The sequence below is a fragment of the Malaclemys terrapin genome, chromosome 17, assembly GCF_027887155.1.
Source record: "Malaclemys terrapin pileata isolate rMalTer1 chromosome 17, rMalTer1.hap1, whole genome shotgun sequence".
NCBI classification, from domain to species: Eukaryota; Metazoa; Chordata; order Testudines; family Emydidae; genus Malaclemys; species Malaclemys terrapin.
The window spans coordinates 5,592,204-5,614,613 of record NC_071521.1 but is presented as its reverse complement, the minus strand read 5'-3'; the positions used below and the strand labels follow the sequence as shown (position 1 = coordinate 5,614,613).

The 22,410-nt window shown below is 47.4% G+C and overlaps 1 protein-coding gene across 2 annotated transcripts in view; it reads right to left on the bottom strand.

The window, feature by feature from the left end:
• The window catches only part of KCNT1 (potassium sodium-activated channel subfamily T member 1), a 204,871-nt gene that overhangs the window by 173,937 nt on the left and 8,524 nt on the right, over positions 1-22,410 (bottom strand). The window contains exon 2 of one of the 2 annotated variants that reach the window (XM_054007779.1): positions 3,879-4,049. In XM_054007779.1, coding sequence (XP_053863754.1) covers positions 3,879-4,049 — 171 coding nt within the window. Of the gene's footprint in view, positions 1-3,878; positions 4,050-22,410 lie in introns of those variants that run through there. The other variant, XM_054007780.1, reaches the window with a different exon arrangement.

Below are 22,410 nucleotides of genomic sequence, written 5' to 3'. Positions count from 1 at the left end.
TAATCTTTAGGCCACAATGATACCCTGTGGCAATGAGTTCCACAGATTAATTGTGAGTCATGGGAAAAGGCATTTCCTTTTTTCCATTTTAAATTTGTTGCTTTTCATTGAGTATCCCCTTGCCTTGTGCAGGAGGAGAATGGATATATAGGAGCACTCAGTTCTGTATCATTCATTATTTTCTCTACTTCTATAATGTTTCTTCTTATTTATCTTCTGCTTGATTTCTCCCCATCCTCTATCAAGGCATATTAAAATCCTATTTTGCAATTACAGTTTCAACCAGTTTACCTGTTTGAAGGCTTATTGTGTAGAGTTTGCAGCTTCACCCCCACTTCTCTTTTTAAAAATAGGTACAACATTTGCTACCCTCCAATCCCGTAGTTGATTTCAATGAGAGTTTGCGTATATTTGTTATCAGCTCAGTCATTTCATTCCAAAGTTTCTGCAGAATTTTTGGATGCAATCTCTGCTCCTACTGCTCTTTAATTTAGCTACTTAGTTATTTGCTCTGAGACCTTCTCTTCTGGTACCTCAACTTCATCTTTCTTACCTAAATCCAGTGTAGGTGTCTCCCCAACATCCCCTGCGGTGAAGATGGTTTAATAATTCTCCCACCAACAGAAATGCTTTCTAATATGACAGAAAGGTAATTGCTGGCTTCCTTTCTAAGGCAGGGTATTCACAGCCCTTTCAAGTTGATGCTGCTCCACAGGCTGATACTTACAATGCTAATCCTTTTACTTTGCTTTTTTAAATAAATCAGATAGTTTATGCCATTGGGAGTTTGCTATTCACACTCCAACTCTAAGACCAGGAATGTGGTCTGCATACATCATTATTTAAATTGTTCACAGTGCCATGGGCTGTTCTCATAGGGACTTTTCATCAGATATAAAACACCACATTCCTGTCAAAATTATATCAAAGCATTTCAAAGCATATATTTGAACTGCCTGGTATTTATGAGTAAGTATAGGAATGCCAAACATATTTTCCCACTTTGCTCTGCTAGTCTAACTCAACTAAACATTAAACCTGGTTTGAAATAGGCTAATGTATTAACAGGTGTGTTGTGAGCAAGACACGAGAAGTCATTCTTCCGCTCTACTCTGCACTGGTTAGGCCTCAACTGGAGTATTGTGTCCAGTTCTGGGCACCGCATTTCAAGAAAGATGTGGAGAAATTGGACAGGGTCCAGAGAAGAGCAACAAGAATGATTAAAGGTCTTGAGAACATGACCTATGAAGGAAGGCTGAAAGAATTGGGTTTGTTTAGTTTGGAAAAGAGAAGACTGAGAGGGGACATGATAGCAGTTTTCAGGTATCTAAAAGGGTGTCATAAGGAGGAGGGAGAAAACTTGTTCACCTTAGCCTCTAAGGATAGAACCAGAAACAATGGGTTTAAACTGCAGCAAGGGAGGTCCAGGTTGGACATTAAGAAAAAGTTCCTAACTGTCAGGGTGGTTAAACACTGGAATAAACTGCCTGGGGAGGTTGTGGAATCTCCATCTCTGGAGATATTTAGGAGTAGGTTAGATAAATGTCTATCAGGGATGGTCTAGACAGTATTTGGTCCTGCCATGAGGGCAGGGGACTGGACTCGATGACCTCTCGAGGTCCCTTCCAGTCCTAGAATCGATGAATCTATGAATTTACTAGTCAAAATTCCTCTAGAGAGCTTGATTCAGTTCTAAGATACTATGGTCATCAATCCCTTGAACTGTACGTGGGACAGGAGAGCAGAATTTTCAAAGGTGTTCTGCAATGGCCTAACTGCTGCAGACGTCAGTAAGAGCATCGACTTGAGCCTTGGTATGTGAGCACGGGTTATTGACATGAGCAAGGATGGCAGGACTTGAGCCTTGGTATGTGAGCACGGGTTATTGACATGAGCAAGGATGGCAGGACTGGGCACTAGCAAAGAAGTTAAACATTTCCAAATACAGAGTAGAGTTTTCAGTACTTCCAGGTTGAGGTAGAAAGCCAAACAACTGGATAGAACAGCACCAAAAGCAAGTGAATTGAAAACATCTTGGAAACAAAGCTAATAGGTTTGCCAAGTTAATACAGAAACATCACTCTCAAGCTGGCAGCTTCATACTAAAACTCAAGAGAACTTCTGAATCCGAGACATCTGTATCCAGACTAAAGCAGAGACTAATGACCAGTGCCAAATGAGAATAAGGAATAAACACAAAATCTGCAGTGACTCAAAAATTAAGGTATTTCACATCCATTACTATGATTTAAAGATGGAAAACAGTAGAACGGTAGTGGTCATTCTTATAAAAATCACTGTCATATTTTTGAAATTCGGCTATTTTATTGTGTGACAGTCTATTTCCAATCAAATTCCCATTTTCCCTGAATAAAGTCATCTTACTGGACACGATACATCTACATCAGTTTTAAGTAATGACTTTTAAGGGGCTTTGAGTTTCGAAACATTGTAAATCAAGCATTCATTCCTGAGAATTACCAGTTCTTCTTATGTAGCTATTATTTGATGGATATTGTTTTAATTGGTTATTTAAAATATCATTTGTGAATTATATCTATTACACACAGGCACACTCCCTTTCCCTTTTTGACCTCCAAATTATAGCTTTATATATTTAATCTACAGGTTTGAAAGAAAGCTTAAACACTGTTCAAAAGAGAGTTTAATTCCCAACTTCAGACATTAATAAGTTAATTTTGCTGCCGGATAGTTTCACTTAAGAACTTCAGGTATTTCTAGCGGCATTGTGACATGACTGTCTGGCTGCCTTTAGAAAGGTACACCGAGTTATATATAACTATTCAAGAGCCAGCCATGTAAGATTTGCTTCACCATGACAGGGCTATCTGTTTAGGCATTCAACTAATTTGTGGGAAACAACCTACAATATTGCAGTTTACCCCCTGGCATTATAGCTTCTTGATTCTTATTCCATAAATACGTTTCACTGGAAGGCAATTCCTTATTAATTTGTTTTCACTGATATCCTTAAGGAGATCCCTTACACCTTATGTCTTTTCTTCGTTTTCATTTAGCGTTGCAGACCTGTTAATCAATCACTGCGAGTGGGGAGGGAAAGGAAACTTTCAAATAAAATCCAAAAGGCCATATCCCAAGCCAATCCAAGAAGCAAACAATTTTGCAACATCTCCAGCAGTCCTTTGCAATCGCTCAGTTCAAATTAGCATCATCGCTGCAGACAGAGCCTCGGAGTTCAGTGCAGCCAGCACTGTAATCTTAAATAAATACAAACTCTTCAACCCAACCATGGCCTCCAAATCCATACACCGGGAGATCTCCACCCACAGTGAGCAGCTAAGGGAGCTCCCGGAACCTTCGCGCGTCTCCATTTAGGTCCCCCACAGAATCCCACTCTCAGTGGGTCAATGGAAAGAGCAATTCTCCCCGCCCCACACACACACAAACACACACACACACTCTACTGCCCAGCTCATCCCCCCTCGCCTCCAGTCGCTCTGCCGCGCTGCCACTTAAGTGATGGGAACGCGCCGTCAGCACCCTGGAGAGTTCCCTGGGCGCAGCCAGCGGGCTGGGGGAGGGGGGCAGCACCTAGGAGAGCCGCCTGAGGGCAGCCAGCACCTCCTCCCCCCCCACCCCCACCCCCGGACATGGCCTTTGGACCAGCACCTCTCCCCCAGCACCCCCTAGCCCAATGACCTTTGGCAATGCTCCCTCTGCCCCCCGCCCCTCTCTACCCTATGCAAGCAACACCCCAGTCCTACTCCCTCTTGGAACCAGCCCTGCTCGCCCCAGCCCCTGGGGGTTAACATGCCCTGGCCACCCCATACCCTCTGTGCCAGCCCCCGCCTCCCCGCCCCGTGCCCTGGGGGCTGACACCCCCGGAACCCCCCTACCTGTCGTCGTTCTGGAAGGCCTGGTCCCCCAGCAGCAGGTCCCGGAACCGGTAGCGGGGCGGCAGGGGCAGCACCTCGGACTCCAGCTCGTTCATCTTCAGGGAGGCGATGTCCAGGATGACCCCGCTTCTGCTGCCGCCGCAGCCCCCGCAGCCGCCCGGCGACGAGAGCCTGCCGGAGAGAAGGGGACGGATGGAGCCGGGCTGGAGCCTCTGCCCTGCCCGCCCGGCTGGCCCCAGACCAGCCCCGCAGGGACCCTCGCCTCCCCGGCCCCTGGAGCCCGCCTGGCTCAGAAGTCCCGGGAGGAGCCGGGGCAGCAGCGATGTGGGATCGGATTTGGGGGGGACCTGGGGGCGCAGGCTCGGCACGGAAATGGCGGGAGGGAGAGGAAAGTGGCGGCTGCTGCTCAGGTCTGTGTGGCTACGCCCGCCCCCCCATCTCCTCCCCCGGCACGGGCAGGGCAGCAGGGGGGGAAAAGCCCAGCAAAGACCGCCGGCAAATCCCGGGCAGCGCGCTCCTAGGGAAGGGGAGCCGGGGGGAGCCATCGCTGCAGCGTGGGAAACGTGGGTGCACTTTCCCCGCTGGCGATACTGGCCCTTCAATCACTCGAGCAAACCAGCACCCAACTACCAGTCCCCTGGCAGGCTGCCACATGCCCTGGCGAGGAGGACGTGTCCCCCCTAGCCCGCTGCCTAGGAGAACTGGGGGTTTGCCCTGCGCTTGTTTGGAAGCCAGTTAACTGATCAAAAGTTCTGGTTCTATTTCATGGGCAGTAAAATAGTATTCGGAAGGAATGTGCTGCAGCGAGCGACACACGGGGGGTAGATCTGGGTCGGTGTGCACAGAAATAGGGTGTGCATGAGCTCTGTCTTCTACACGAGCTCTCTTTCCCCCACCTCCAAAAGGTGGAGAGAGAAAAATAAACCAGGGTATTTTTTAAACAAACTTTGGGGATAAAATGAGGGGAATTAAACTGTTCCCCTTCAGCAGTGAGCTACTGATTGCATCACATGCCTCTTAAAGGGTTTGAGTTGCAGACACTACAAGAATGGTTAAACCAAGCAAAAATTGTTCCCAGATTTTAAAAAATCATGTCTATTATATCACATCTCTCCACATATAAAGCATGTCTAAGCTATGGGACATTGTCCTTTTAAATCAGCTCTCCTGAGGAAGTCACTCTATGCCAGCATCAGAGTAACTCAAGTTTCACAGGCTCTTTATGGAGGCCTGGAGGAACAGGAGAGCCTTGGAACTTGATGGAGGGAGAAGTTGCAATGGCTTTGCAGGAAGTTTATTCCTATCCCTCTCATCCAACATTCAATTTTAGGGCTCAGAAATGACAAAGGCTGAAGGACACCAGCATTGTTACTTAGGTTTATAAGGGCCTGATCCAACATCCACAGAAGTTAATAGAGAAACTCCCACTGACTTTGAATCAGGTCCTTAGACCATAACATGCATGACATATAGGAATACAAAAAGAACGAGGAGTCCTTGTGGCACCTTAGAGACTAACACAAGTACTCCTCGTTCTTTTTGCTGATTCAGAGTGGTAGCCGTGTTACTCTGTAACATATAGGAATACAACAACAGAACCTCAGAGCATGGTTCCAAATTGGCATCTGCAACAAGACAGCTGGGATGACTGCAGAAAAGCATTCCAAGGTCCTTCATACCCTCTCACAATTTTGTTTTACACCAGTCATAACTCAGAATCCTCTAAGATAACTTGCCAGGTGACCAAGTTATAGAACTACTAAGTGCTGCAGTTCTTAAGGGTGGAGAGGAGGAAGTGGCATACAACTTTTCTGCTGAATGCAGCCCAAGAAGCTAACTGAACTCAATCCTCAGCACTTTCAATTGGCATCTTACTCACTGCATTTACCAGTCAGTCCTATCCCTTCATTCTATACCTCTGTAATCAAGGGCTGTCCGACTCGTTTTACCTACCACACACACAATGAAAGCCAAAGTCTGCACTGATTTGCACTCCCTTGGGCCTCAGCAAGGAAATATAGGGGTATAAATCAATTCAGAATTTGGCCTTGTATATTGAAATAGGTTCAAGTGAGAAGTTGAGCCAAATTCCGCTGAAATCAAGGAGTCCCTCTGGGTTTACCCTGGTGTCAGAGCAGCCGTTGTTCCAACTTCTTTGATCTCACACTGTAAGGAGAGATCTAATGATAATTTATTGGCAAAGCCCTAAGTTGAGGCTTTCCTGCAAGAAGAGTTTAGCTCTGGTGTTCTGTGAGTTGCTTTTATTAGGCCACATCCCATCTATATTTAATAATTAGAGGGTGAAATCCTGGCCCCAGTGAGACCAATAGCAAAACTCCCATTGACTTCAGTGGGGCCAGTATTTCACCCACAGAATGGATGCTAAGGGAAATACTTGGTTATTGAATTTTTCTTCTTTGCATAGGATAGTGTACACATACAAATAGAGGAGTCAAAGCTCTCTCTTCAGTCGTGGAAGATTACAATTCCACCTGCAGGGCATTTCCTCTCTCAAAGGGTGAAATCTGTTAAGGGAAGATGCCATTCCCTTCCCTAGAGGGCACAGAAACTGTTAAGGACCGTACACAGTGCCGTACAGAAAGGGAGCATTCCGCTAATTAATTTCCAATGGGCAAATAAAAGCCCCAATCCTGCAAATACTTTATGCACATATGTACTCCCGTTGAGTTCAACTGGAATATATGAACTCAGGGAATTACTCACATGTGTAAAGTTACTTATGTGTGCAAGTGGTTGCAGCTCTGAGCTGGTGCAGAATTTACTCCTGGGGGAGTTCTGCACCACTGCGCATGTGCAGAATTTCTCCCCCACATATTTCTTTGCTTTCCCGCGGAAAACTGACTTTCTGACAGGGAAGCAAAGGGAAGCCACAAGAGCGGTCATGCAACCCGCCCCAGCAGTATGTTTTGGGTGCCCAGGGCAGCCAGCAGAGAGGTAAATCACTGAGAGGAAGGGGGGCGGGACTGGGGAAGACCCAACTGGTGGCTCCAACCCTGCGCCAGGCTCAGCTGCTAGTCCCAGCTGGGCTGGGGAGGACGAGACTTCCTCTTCCACTACACAGCATCTGGGGCCGGGTCAAACCCACCCCGAGATTCCACCCCCAGGTGCAGGAAGCTCTGCAAACTCCCCACACACATACACACACACCCTGCTTTCTGCACCCATCACTCCTCAGTTGCAGGGGGAGGGATCCCTGTACAGGGAGACGCTCCCCCATCCACCCAACCCCCATACGTCCAGACCCCCTCATACCCAGACCCTCCCGTCAAGCCTCTCCCCAGCACTCAGAACCTGCCCCCCCAGCTGAGCCCCATTCCCCCTGCACCTGGACCACACCGACAAGCCCCCCTGCACCTGGATCCCCATCCCACTGAACCCCACTCCCCCAGATTCTGGACCCCCACTCTCCCATACCCAGACCCCCTGCCAAGCTCTATTCCCCACACCCAGACCCAACCACCTTCACCTGGACCCCCTGCAGAGTCCCATTACCACTGCACCAAGAACCCCCCAACAAGCCTCTGTGCATCCAGATCGCCCTCAGGCAAGCTGTGTGCATCTCACCATTGGAGAGAATGCTACTAACACAATAGAAGAGCTTTCTAGACCCAAGGATAACCCTGTTAAGGTCCCTTGCATAACATTCCTAAGTATAAGGAATTTATAACGCTGGTCTCTCCAGAATGTTGGGAATTCCACAATGTTGGGATGTCACAAAATAGTCAAATCATGTTCCAAGTTCTAGTGAAGTGTAAAATCAAAGTGCCGTAGCCAAGCCCATTTATTGCCTAGTAGTCAAACAGCCGTGGAAAACAACTTGACATGATTTATTGTGGTTTAATTTCAATTCTTGCTTCCAGAATCCTGTGCAAGTTAGAATTTATGCTGCATGCAGTGTAAGGAGTTATAACAACATCTATTAATAAGACATTGTAATTTTGCTCCGACTCACAGTCTGTTTACTCCCCAGCAGTGATAACCTCACACAAAGACTGGGGACAGAGTGCAGCTTGAGGTCTTGGGAGCAGGGAGATGGCTGGACTGAAGCTAATGTGATCAGAGAGAAATTAATCTGTTTTATTGTAGATCTGGAGCTAGACAGTCAGTCATTTTCCTGCATTTGTAAACAAGGATGATCTTTTGGAGTCTGATTTACGAGGAAGCTGACTGCTGCATCAGCCTTGGTTTTCTTCAATAAAATTTCTCACGTGTGGGCTGACAGAAATCCTGCTCTTCTCTTGCTGTATTTGAACACAAGGCACACACAGCAGCTAGGCTGCTGACGGCACCGTCATCAGGGACTGGAAATACATACCAAGGACCATGGGCATCCCCTGCAGGACTCCAATAACTTCCTTGGAGCTGAGTCCAGGAGATTCTGGCCCACAGCGTGTTCATCTGATGCATCTGTGGTGCCAATGGGAACCCTTAAAGTGCTGTCAAAGTAGCACTGAGCTTGTCAGGACCCAATAGTCCAATTTTGTTTGTAGGAAAACTTCTCAGGGCTCAGACAGTTGTTTTAAATGCATTTTAAAAGCCATCGATTCTTTTGGGGGCACAGAGACGTTTTTTGATCGAGATGTTGCACTGACTGGTAACAAAGGATGAAGGCAAAGGTAGTGAAACAGGAACAAGGAATCCTGGACTCCATCTCAGTCAATCTTTTGCATGCTGTGAACCACATGCAGAGTGATGTGCACTCATGCTCCAGGGCATAAACCAATCACAAGCTGCCTAAGGTCAGGAAGGAACTTCCTCTCTGGATAGATGCCATCATTGTTTATTACAGGGCTTCTTGCACTTACCGTTAAGCATCAGGTACCAGCCATCATCAGAGAGAGAACACCACACTATATGGGGTACTGCTCTGATCCAGTCTGGCAATTCCTATTTTATCGACACAATAAACAGACCCACCTCCTAAAAGGGGCTGACCATCTCCAACTCCACTGATGTCCATGAACATTGCAGGTTGCTCAGCACCTCTCAGGGTCATGCCCATTGTTAGGACATGGTCCTAAATCCTCACAGCAATTTAGGGCCTGGGGATCCTGCAAAGTGCCAAGTGCCCTCTCCTCACAGCTGTTAAATAAATGCACTTCTGGGTCCACCTGACAAGATTTAAAGTGGGAGCAGAAAGCTCTGAGCACCTCACAGGACTGTCCCCCTGCACAAGAGCCAGAGGACAAACAGAACAAAGGATGTTGCTTCCTTCTAATAACACTCTGGATTTGAGTCTAAGGCAGCTGCCTAAATAACCCTCTGCTATGATCCTGTTTATTTTGGGAACGTAGAGGAACAATACCAGTGTTGTGTGGGAAACCAATGCCCAGCACTGAGGCTTAACCAGCCTTATCTCACTGGGACAGCACGTACCATCCTCTAGCCAAGGGAGAGAGGCCCTGCTCCCTCTCCCCTCCACCAGCTTCAGTCCAAGAAGTCTGTGTGCATCTGACAGAAAGTGAGCTCCCAACACCTGATCTCATTACTCCAACCCAGTTCTCCTTGGCAAAAGCAGAACGGCTGTCTTTGGCTTCATTCCACTGTGCACACTGTAAAGCCATGGCCCGTTGCGGGGGGTCTGTTGTCACCCTCTAATGGCTGGCTGTAGCCTACAGAGAGACAAGGCTAGTCACTCGTGACTGATGGTGGAGCAGTAAAGGTGTCCCAGTTTGGAGCCAGACGGCTTGGCCTCCATCCCTGCTGATGACAGCCACATCTGTGTCTGCAGCACAAAACGCTGTTAGCTGAATTTGCTGGTTTGGCTGGCAAAGCGGCTATGCTAGGAGCTACCTGCTAGGCGTAATAGGTACATTCATCAGACGTCTGCCTAGTGGGGTGGGATGTAAGGGGTTCACACCCCCATTCACAAACTGCCCTTCTTGTGTCGTTCCAGGACCCGCGTCCCAGCAGCCACTGACTCTTCAGGGCAACGTGTCCAGATTCCCCTCAAACGACAGGAGAATATTCTCTTTGGACTGCCTTTCACCAGCTGTGAGCGGTCTCTGCAGGCCCCAGCCCACTGACAGCACAGAACAGCTCACTCGGCTGTTTGCCCGCACTTGGCTGTCTCCTTTCCCCGTGCAGAGAGCATCTCTTTCATGTTAGGAGGGCGAGCAGAGATATGATCTCAGGGGTCTCTCTCAAAATGGCCAGACCTGGCTTTAGGACACAGCAGCTGCATCAACTTCTGTTAGAAGCCCAATACACCCACCCACCCCTCTGTCAATCACGTGGCCGTGGAAGGGTTCATTTGCAGGGCAGAAGGCCGTCCTCCACCTTTGTCTTTTCAGAAGGAAATACTAGGTTGAACCCTGAGGTAGGGCATCCTTCCCAGGCTCTGGTTCCCTTTGGCTGGCCTCCCATCACCCCTCATAGCCATGGCCTTTCAAGATGGCTTCTCAGATGGCCCGCTTGCTATGGCAGCCCTCCCCACACTCTGACACCTCCTGGTGACTGGTTTGCTCTCAGTCGCAATTTCAGCCAATGTGTTCACTAGACAAACTGCCCCTCCGGCTTTTCCCTTCAGTCAGAGAGCAGCCATGTTGCGGGACCAGAGATCACTCAGGCCATTCTGATCCTGCACAGCACCAGGGCTTCTCCATCACCTTTCATAGAATCATAAAATCTTAGAAGATTAGGGTTAGAAGAGACCTCAGGAGGTCATCTAGTCCAACCCTCTGCTCAAAGCAGGACCAACCCCAACTAAATCATCCCAGCCAGGGCTTTGTCAAGCCGGGCCTTAAAAACCTCTAAGGATGGAGATTCCCCCTTCTGGTCTTTGTTTCCAACCACATCCATTCAGGAAAGATGGGTCTTGTGGTCAGTGCACAGGCCTGGGGTTTAGGTGACTCATGTTCAGTCCCAAGCTGTGCCAGTCCTCTGTGTGAGCTTGGGGAAAATCACTTCTCTCTGGATCTCAATTTCCCCCCATATGTAAAATGAGGAGGATACTGCCCTATCCCAAGAGAGGTGTTTGTGGGGCACTCCGGTATTGCAGTGACGGGCCCAACATCCTGCGAGCACCTGCAAAGAGATTCGCACCAGCCCTGTCCTCTCCCCACATGCGTATTCTGATTTTCAAAGATGCTGAGCAATGCCAACTCCTCTTGAAGTCACCAGAGCTGCAGATGTTCAGCACCTTGGTACGCTAGGCCAGGTAAGTCTTGGACTTATCGGAGAGGCTTCCTTATTGGTCTCTCTTCTCCCTCGTCACAGCAGAGGCATCTCTCACTTTCCACCTACTCCTCATTCTCACTTCTTGGTAAGAACAGATCCTCCAGGTGCCGGGCTCTCTCAAAAAGTCATCAGCAGCCCTGGCCTTTCTGATGAACAATAAGCTATTCAGGAAAATCTGCCTCCCCACCTTTAATTTTCTATATGTTTTAAACAATACATACAAATCACCATCATTCCTGGCTTCTCCTCCCACAGCTCTTATGGTTACCTGGTTACAGTTGCTTTTCCCCTTGCTTTTGAGTGACATCCCTGTGGGGGTCTCTCAGTGGCCAAGTGCGTAGGGGAAACACGTTCTTTCCTAATTGTTAGGCTGGAAACGAGACAGCCCCCCCCTCCTGTGTAAGTGACACACATTTTCTAAAACCATCAATGCAGGCTCCTTGGCAGTGAATGGAGCAATAAGCAGGCATGCCAGAAGGCAGTGGGGATGCACCAGCCCAAACAAGAAAGGGGTGGGGGAGGCGCAGAGAAGCTTGAGAAAAGCAGCGCACACGCACACACACACACACACACACACACACACACACACAATTCATGAATGGAAAAGTCAAGTGTGAAAGCTGGACTAGCCCCTTGGGCAGCCATAGGTTAGCCTCAGCATGTCACCTAGACAGACACTGACCTTGGCAGCTTTATGGGAGTGAGATTTCCATAGGGATCCCTGCTCAGTGAATAATTCCTTACACTCATTTTGGGCACAAAGAGGTTTCCTCTGTCACTGTCTTGGCGGGACATGTTCTTCCACCTCCCTTTTAATTGTTCAGAATGAAAACTCCAGTCTCCACTTGCACGGAGCTTCTCCTGTAGCTGCCCCACAGCAGGCTGGAGCCCGGAGTGTCTCCTGTAGCTGTCTCCCAGCAGCTAGGTGCATTGGACTTCTATAGCGGTCCCACAACACACCGGAGCACTGAAAGACAGGAGTTAATTCCACGATCTTATCCTCACTGCCTGATTCCCCTCACCGCCTCCAGCGCCAGTCAGGGCTGTATTACACAACCCTGTGTGCTGACAGGTGCAGCCGTTTGTTTGGGGGAGAGAAAGAAATTGCTTCTTCCCCACCAGTTTCTCTTTGAAGATCCAGAGTTTGCCTCTTCTCCCATCACCCAGCAAGCACTCAACAAAACGCAGCGTGAACAACATGAAAACACAGGGGCCGTCTGAGCAGCAGAAGTGTCAGCATCAGGTGCGTCAGCAGAAAGACAGCCTGAGCTCAGACAGCTCTCTTGTCTGTAGTGCACACAGAAGTCAAGCCCGTCGCTGGCTCTCGCGTGCTGCTGGAGCCGGCGCACGGAATGCTGCGTGGAATGCCCCAGGCTGCCAGTAGCCATATGGAGTTCATTTGCATGGTACCAAGCTTCGAGTCCGCATGGCCCAGACCCAAGAGTCAAGCAGTGGTCAGTCAGCCTCCCACACAGATGCCTGTTCGCCTGTGTGTGCTCAGAAGGGCTGTTCTAATGAAGGCAGTGTGGCCAGCTACACCAGCCCTGCTGGTCAGAACTTATACGCAAATCACGGAGATGCATCAGAGGCCAGTACCTGTGGCCACCAAAATAAGACAAAATAAAAGGGAAGGAAAGTCTCCTCCCCTGTGCTGTCCTCTCCCTTGAGTCAGTTTACGGTATTAAGAAATTACCTAGCTGAGCTGAAAAGCACAGGAATTTTAAAACCACGCTGATATATTACGTACTGAAATGGAAACGAAATCCAGCACCCTCTCGGGCAACATTTCCTTGTCTATTGGGCAATTAAAACAAATTGTGGCTTTCCTGCCTTCTGCCCAATGAGTAAAACCTGTTTTTATTAAAAAGGGGGGGGGGGAATGTAAAGGCACTGATTGAAAGTGGGATGTGCCTGATGAAGATGTTCCTGCAGAGAAGTCCACCAGTGCCTTGATGCTAATGCTGCCACCAGCACTCTATTAGAGGAGGTCTTGAAATATTTAAAGAGCCATAATTAGGATTGAATATAAAAAGCTACTGAACTGAGCACATTACTCACTTCAGGATAAGTAATGCACTCATTTTTCATGGCTACCTACTGTCCGAGTGATACGGTAATGTTGCGGCAGTTAGGGTCTGCCTAGGTACTGAAACAGCCCCATCACCATCGTAACCGAGCATCTCCAAGGCACTTAGGGATTTGGCCTCCCAACACTCCTGGGACGGAGGAATGGCTCATCGCTGCCATTTACAGATAGGGATGTGAGGCACCAACTAGAGACTTGTCTAAAGAAAGCTTTGGTGAAGCAAGGAATTGAACCCCAGATCTCCTGGATCCCAGCTCAGTGCTTTAACCCCAAAGGCATCTTTCCTCACCAGCTCACTGCTAAATCACTCCTAATGACAAAATGCACTTCCATAGCATCTTTCATCTTGGGATTTACAGAACCATCACCACAGCAGTCAAAGTCCTTCACAAATCTATTAATCAAATCTCCCAGCAGGTGAAAGGAGCACGTCAGTATTATTATCCCCATTTTTCCTAGAAAGACATTAAACCACAGTGATATTAAGCGTCTTTCCTGGTCCCCATCCCCCCACCAGGTCACAAAGTGAGTCTGTTACGTAGCCCGGAATAGAAACCAGGAGTCCTGAATCCCAGTTTCTCTGCCTCTTGCACACTACAGTCCCTCTTGCCCTGTTTCAAAGAGAAGGAAAAAAATATCTTTTGCCCAGTTTTCCATAAGGAAGCACAATATTAAAAAGGTGCCTGATCTGTTTTCTATGCACACCACAACTCCCACTGCAGCTGAGGGACAGCCCACGCGTAGTGGCAGCAGACTGGACCCTTCTCGTTGAGAATAAACAGCTACGAAAGGCAAAGGGAAATGGGCAAATAAAAAGCATGCCCAGATATGGATGAAGAGAACGCTAATCTGTTACACAGCCTTGGAGCATTGTTTGGAATGAACGGAGGTTCACCCAGGGTATCAGAGCGGACGAAGCCAAGGAGACAGGAAAATTATACCCGGTGTTTCCCAAAGAGAGAGAATATTTTAAAAAACAAGAATGACCCAAGCACTCACATGTGGTATTTGAAAAGACTAAGTGGGGGGGAAGCCAGGGAAGCGAGTTCTCTCCAGGCCTCCCAGGCAGATGCTAGAAGGCAGCAGTGGAAGAAGTACCTGGGTGTGGGGAGGGGAGGGGAGGCAAAGCAGATGCCTCTGCTGTTCCCCAAGAGACTAAAGCCTAGACACCACTGAGGTCGCAGATTGGAGCAAACAGCGAGCCTCCTTCCCCCTCCAGTGTTGATCCACACGGGCAGGATCAGTGCCTATTAAGTGGGACCTACACACAGGCACCCAGGTGTAACTGTTTAGGCCCACACCAATTATGCAGGACAGTGATTTGGTGCAAGGTGCCTTCCTGACCCCACTTGTGCCCTGCAGCATTAGGACTAATTCCCCTCATTATCGCGGCTGACCTCACTGTACATTGGGAGGGGGGTCATTGCATTATCCACCTCGTTAAGGAAATCCCACCATGGGAGATCTGCAAGAGTGTCTAGCCTCAGCAGCACCTTACTCAGGTGAGTAATTGCCACTGAGATAATGGTTGCCTGGGTCATATGTGTTTACAGGTCTGATATTGGCACCGTATGCACCATCCCCACCTCTCTGAAAAGGCTCTGCACAGCCCACACACCCCCAGCAGGAACCTCTCCAAACTGCTGAAAGAGGGCAGATTCATGCTCTTGGGGAAAAGACATTTGGTCCGGTGGATGGATATAAAGCATTGGAGCAGATATTACAGGGGGCAGGGGGAAATACAAACTAGAGCACATACACCAAGCAACTGTTCCTTAATGGGAGCTGCCAATGCAGTCCTGCAGCCAATTCAAGAGGCATGCCCTGAAATCAACCCAAAGGGCTTTGGCAATTAGCAAACAGGGTAAGAGCAATTATGAACAGCCTCCTGAAAAGTAAACGACTCTGTGTTTTAGTCTATGCTCGGAAGCATTTCTCGGTAGGAAAGCATGAAAAGAAAGTGTGATAGGTTCGATCACAGAGATCCCCTTGGTACGGTCACCTGATGTGCTAAAATTACCTCTGAGCCCATTTTCCCTGCCAGCTTGGGACTCCAGAACCCTGCCGTGTTGAACCAGACACACTACACCACAGACACAGGGTCTAGGCCACGCCCCTAAAGCTGCAGACTAACTAAAAACAGCTCAGCAGGTTACCTCTCTCCAGCACCCAGACACCCAGCTCCCAATGGGATCCAAACCCCAAATAAATCCATTTTACTCTATATAAAGCTTATACAGGGTAAATTCGTAAATTGTTCACCCTCTATATCATTGATAGAGAGATATGCACAGCTGTTTGCTCCCCCAAGTATTAATCACATACTCTGGGTTTATTAATAAACAAAAGTGATGTTATTAAGTATAAAAAGTAGGCTTTAAGTTGTTTCAAGTAATAACAGACAGAACAAAGCAAAATAAAACAAAACACACAAGTCTAAGCCTAATATATTAAGAAACTGATTACAGGTAATATCTCACCCTCAAAGATGTTCCAATAGCTTCTTTAACAGACTAAATTCCTTCCTAGTCTGGGCCCAATCCTTTCCCTGGTACAGTCTTTGTTAAATCCAGCAGACATCTCAGGTAGTAAGCAGGGGTTTTCTCATGACTGGCCACCACCTTTGCCCTGCTCCACCCCCTTTTATAGCTTTGGCACAAGATGGGAATCTTTTCTCTGTGCTTGTCCCCACCCCCACCTCATCAATGGAAAAGTACAAGGATTAAGATGGATTCCAGCATCATGTGATATGGTCACATGTCACTGGAAGACCCCTAGTCTCCATTCTTCCTGGATTGGCCCACAGGTACACAGGAAGGTTTGCAGGTAAATAAACCATTTACAACCAATTGTCTGGGTCAATGGGAGCCATCAAGATTCTAAACCACCATTAATGGCCCACAATGTGCATAATTACAATAGAACCTCAGAGTTATACTTCATATTTCTAGCTTCAGATACAAGAATCATACATGCATACAAACAGGAGGAATATATTCAGTAGGTTATAACCTTTGTTATGATACCTTACAAGAGCCCTTTTGCATAAAGCATATTCCAGTTACATCATATTCACACTCATAAGCATATTTCCATAAACCATACGGAGTGCAACATTACAGAAAGGTCTAATGGTTAAGACAGGGGACTAGAAATTGGGATGCCTGGATTTAATTTCCAGCCCTACTGATTTTCTGGAGTTGCAGTTTTAATTCTCAGCCTCTTTGTTTTTGTGGCTCAGCCCGGAATGTTATCTGAATATAGTTTGGGAAGGGAGGAAGGAATCATGGTTAATTTCTTCCATTAGAGAGATGGAGCCAAATGACTGAGGTTTGGAGACATTTGAATCTGAACTTTTCCACTCTGCATATTTTATATAGATTCTATGTGAACCTATTGGGGTGGCACCCAAAGGTCCCAATCAGGATTGAGCTCCCATCATGCTGGGTGCTGCCCAAAATACAGCCCTCCCCCAGAGAGCCTGCAACCTAACAATGAAACCGACGCCCAAGGACACATACCGGTGCAGCAGCTGGGAACAACCTCAGGTCTCCTGACTCCCAGCCCAGTGCCCTATCCACTGGACTACACAGCTTCCTCAGTGTACTGTTAAATAATCAGCCAAACCTCCATCCCCCAACCTCCCAGGAAAGTTAATGACAGAGTGAAGCAAGTGCCTAATACAGTTGATCAGAATGACAGGCAGACAATAGAGCATAATGGTTCATTCGCAATCATTATAGTCTATTGTGTAAATATGCAAATACAGTGCAATTCAGTTTAACTGATCAGTTCCTGCACCCCTATTTTCCTATGGCCACATTCCTTAATATGTTTGTCCTTCACCCTCCTGGGTCAGATTGGAAGGGACTTCTCTGATGTTTTCACTTTTGCAGCTGAGTGGAACTCATCTGTAGTGGAGACAGCTTGCAAGGATGCTAATTAGAGCTAATTAAAACTTGACTGACCTGCCCTGGCACTAGAACGTTCCTGGCAGAATTCACTCTGTCCTTCAAAGGTCGAGATCGGGTTCTGTGTACGTGACTCGGGAAGCTCATTGTGCCACAGATCTGCACATAAGGATCATTCCGGTGGAATCTGCCCACAGGGGTCCATACAACCAGCCTCTTTGCCATATAACAGAGAGCAGCTATTCCCCCATGGGACCCACACCAGCAAACAGCGTAAGAGCTCCAGCCACCAACCCCTGGTTTAAAAGGGAAGCATTAGTGGCAACATGTTTCTCAGGAGAAGACTTTGACTTTGGGATTCATTCCCAAAAATAGCCTTCTGGACAGGCTGCCCAGACCATCTATTTCTCTAGGCCTTGCAGCAGGAAGAGGGGAAGTTGAGGGTGGGGGAACAGAAGGCTGAGTCACCACTAAATCAGATTTTAGAAGAGTGGGGAGTTGACAGGAGACAAATCAATCGTTCCCAAACCTCCCCTCACATCGGTCCACCTTGGCTTGGTCATATCCATGGATAAGATTGTCACAATGGATATGCAGTAGCTAGTCTATAACCAAACGCAAACAGCATCAGAAGTTATATATGTTTTAGAAGCCAAAGAGCCCCGTTTGAGCCCCAGTCCTGCAAGGATCCCCCTGCCCATGCACAGCCCCTCTGAAGTCAATGTAAGTCGGCACACGCAGAGCTTTCACAGAAGGATCAGGGCCTTAATCCACAAGGACCTCTATCTTGGGTGGGTATATTTTGGCAGTCAGTAGCTACCTGGAGGAGCTCACAATGTGAAGCAAAGCTACAGACTGTTAACTCAGCCAGGAAATGCCCACCCCAGAAGCCACGAGTGCCACTTAAAGTGTTAAAATAAATCTGCTTTTTAGGAGCTGGAAGCCTACCCGCTGAAATGCCTTGTGCATAGCGCTGTGGCTCTAGACCTTTTCCGAGCAGCTAGAGACCCATGCAACACGTGTAGCCCTCTTGCACAGGGCAAGGGGTCTTTGTTCTCAGCATGGGGTCTGGTTTGTAATGAAGCCAATAGGTTTGTCCAAGCTCGTTTTAAAAATAAAGAGCAGATTCCCAAGGAACCTTGTGAAGGCAAATTCTAAAAAGGATTCACATTGCTGCAACTGAAAGACAAGCCGCAATTTGCCACGTTCCTCACCAACAAGCTCGTCTCCAGACCCAGTTTAACCCTAGAGAAGATTTTGAAGGCTGCCCGACCCTTTGAAAATCACCAGGGTCCAGAACTGAAATGCTGCCAGGCCTTTTGTTAGAGGGGTGCTAGCATGCGCTGCTCTAATAATAGGATTAAGTTCCATGCCAATCAACTGCTAATGAATTTAAGCCCTAAACAGATGATTAATGTAAAAAGACAGTGATTCGCCTGTCAGAAGCTTCGGGTAGAACCTTCGCACAAATATCAACCTTTATGCTGCCACTACCTGCACAAGAGGATAAAGAGGATATAAATCCTATTAGCGATACAGCAATTTCCCACCAGTCCTGTCTCTCCTTGTCCTTCCTATTTACATCCATTTTTCTCACTGGTCCCATCTATCAGCAGTGTTTACAAACACATCTCAAAGCAGAGTTTCCTGGTCCTTTGGGTTATTTATTCCATGGGAACTAAGAGCATGTCTGACTTCCCACAGCACAGAAAGCATCTTGCCTGTGCCTTGCTTTTCAAGTGGGATAATTTGCTCCAGTAATATCTGTCAATGCACAGTATTATTCAGACACACACAGAGAAGCTATAAAGTGCCAATTCCTGTTACTGTTCTGCCGGGAAAATCCTTCTCTCTCTGTAACCACATATAGATGGGGGCAAGGAGCACCATGCCAATGCCTCAGAGTTGCAGATCCAGAGTGTGCGACCTGTTCTAGTAAGCAAAGGGCACTGAAAGTCAGCGAATAATAGAGGGAAATGGGAGGGGGAAGTGCTTTCCCCGACCAGGCGTGTGTGTTAATCTTTACCGCAAGGAACAAAGCTGGGAAGAGGTGGGAGGCTGGCTTTCTAGCCTACACATAAGCCCCGGAAGTTGCCGGAGAAGAATGAATGCGTCAGTCACTCCAGCGTCCGATTGGGCTGATTTAAAGGCAGCACTGATGGGCTTCAAAGAGAATCTCGGGCAGCCCTTGAAGGCCAGGGGTGGAAGATATCACTGTCATGGAGAACTGGGAGAGTGTGAAATATTATTGTGGGCCATAACCACTCTGAGCAGGGGCAGCATCCTACTTTGCTGTTCTTCTGCTGAAGCTGCTGTAAGACCATTCTGGAACCCAACAACTGGAACCCAGCATGTTTAACGCTATGGAACCAATATGGTGAAAGTAACTCAATACGAGGGAAACCCCAGAAGTCCTTTCCCAGAGATATACATGTGTGTTAGGATGTATTCCGTTTTCAGCCTCAACAGTTCCATCTACTGGTGAGCTCACTGCAATGTGACTATCAGATGGCTCAGGTGGACTCAAGCATGACTGAGAAAACCAACTCAGGCAGAAAGGACCATAATTCCTCTTTATCTCTGCTTTACAAGCACACTTCAGCAATGACTGGCCTCGTAATTTTATGAAGTTCTTGACAGCTAATCTGCTATGTTGCAATTATTTCTGAAGCAAGAAAAGGCCAAGATTCCATTCAAGAACTGAGATCTCAGCTGCCAGCCAAAGGAAGAGAAGTTGACAAATCTTCCTTTATTTTTTAAATAAAGGTGCAAGCAGGTAATTATGTCCAGAATAGTTAGTTACTAACGAGTAACAGACTTTAATTCGGTGCAAGTTCTACCAGATGGACTTTGCCCCACTCAGAAAATGGAAAACGTAAAGACCACTGAGCGTGCCTTCATCCCCAAGTATATATACCATTCAGAGGTGTTTATTATACAATCTATGCAAGACCAGCTGCATTGTGTCCCAAATGTGAGACACACCTCAATAGGAGCAGGATGGCTTCCTAGGGAATATCTGTACCTCACTGAACAGCCCAGACACCACAGCAGAGGGACAAGGGACACTTTTAAAACTATCCTTCACTAACGTGCATGCAAGAACCTATAAAACAGCCTCTTTGTCCCACCTAACACTCAGGCCCTTGGCACAGCACTGACTCCGAGTTAGATAAATATCCAACTGAAATACCAAATACTGGAGGCTGCGTGGTCTAATGAACTGGGCACCAGAGAGTCTATTCAGAGACCCTCACCCAGTAATTTCTGCATCAAGTCCATAATTTCTGGTGGAGCTACAGCAGATCTTTCAGAACAATGCTCATTCTTGACTTAAAGACTCAAGTGATGGCAGAATCTCAATTACAACTAGGAGAGCAGGCAAACAGCCTCCTCGGGGTCCATAATTAGCCTTGCCTGGATGACCCAGGAAATTCCTAATGAGATATGGAGCATTTTACCTGAAGGACACTGCTTTGAATCCTACCATGGTCACAAATGAACAAGAGGCATAACCATCTACTGGCTGCTTGATGATCTACATGAAATAAATTTAGTGGGTTCCTGTCTGGTTCATGGTGGCTGAGTGGAAAATGCCAACCACAGTCAGCATTAATAGGCACAACCGTCAACAGAGACCAAAGAATGGAAGAGCATACAAGCAAACTGCCTTCTGGCTCCTAGCAGCAGATCTCTGAATGAGGGTTAAGCCCAGTGGAAGGGCACTGCTGCCTCTCCTCTGCTGATATGGAGGGCTGTTTGATTGGCTAAACTCACTTCAGGAAACCAAACCAAACCAAACCAAACCAAAAAGGGGAAAAACCTGCCACATGTTTGAATCTAATCTTCATCTGTGCTTCTGGGGAAGCCAGGACCATTGTAGTCAATAGCACCATTCTCTGAGGTGCCGGTTCAGTAATTCTTACAGACCTCTCTCATTGCCGCTCTGGGACCTAATTCTCAAGTTGTGACTTTGGAACAGTTGACTCAATCAGTACAGCCGCATGCCTCCCCTAACACCATGCACCCCAAGCTAAGGTTTAGTATCTAATTCTATCCTTCCTGACTACACACACTTCTACCTAATGTACTCCAAATATAAATAGTAGCATCCAGTATTCCCCGGAGACGTATCAGCAAAATCTTCAGGACAGACTGACATATTTTTAGCCTCTCTTACCGACGATATGAGTAGACGTGAAAAAAGCCATATATGTCTTATGCAAAGATACAACTTTCCTAAACAGCTTCTCCAGCAGAAACAGCCTTGGTTTCACCACCTGTCACAAGTGTTTTCTTGTTCCACCTCTTTCTTCTGAAATAAACCATACACACTGGAGGTAGTATATAGAAAAGCCAACTCTCCAGCTGTGTGAGTCACCCTCTCTCTCTGGTTCTATACTTGTGCAGGTTATTTTTGTGTGAGCCCTTTCCTATGGCTGCTCAGTCCTCGTCACTACTTACCCGAGTTCCCTTACATGGTCAAGAAAGAGAAAAGAGTTTCCAACCCAGAGGAGATCGTGCTCTCCGCTGGCTGGCTGGCTGCCTTGCTGTACAAACATTCACAACATTTCCCGTGAGACAGGAAGGCAAAATTTCGGTTTCTTATACCCTCTGGGTGCCAAGAATTGCTGAGCAGGATGTTCCTGGGCAGGACCTATTTTACAATTTAAAGCATGCTTGCAATTAACTCCTTGCTTTCTCTTTGGAGGAATCTCGCAGGGCAAATACCCTGGGAAGTATTGCAGTGGAATGGGGTTCTAATCCCATAACTGTTGCACAAAGAGGAACAAACATTTGGTAAAGACTCACACACAGAGCAGCGTGCAGGATAGCATTTGAGACAGACATTGTGAGAGAGAGGAATGACCGATTTCCTCACTTGCTCTTATTTTCCCCTACATTTCAAATCAATGGGGAAGAATTTGAGCAGGTGCCTGCTGTTGACCCTAATGGGGATGGCATAGGCAAAGTCCATTCAGACAGAAGTGTGTTGACACAGGGTTACATGGTTTAGATAAAGGCTCAAGAAGACAAAGCATTCCTGGTCTAACCCCACCATGCAAATAAAGGAGACCGTGATTTATAGAGCAGGGGGAGTGCAAAAGATCATTTCCTTGCTGTTCCAAACATAATAAGAGGGCGGGGGGGGGGGGAGAGAGAGGCGCCTTGCCAGTGTTTGATCTCTGTACACAAATACCCAGGAACATTTACCCTGGGGAATTTAAGAGAAATCTAAAACTCAGGAGGGGGAAGACAGGCATGTTAGACCAGGAGGCTGCCCTCTGCTCCTAAAACATCTTTCATTCCCTTGCACACACAAGTGGTAACGAAT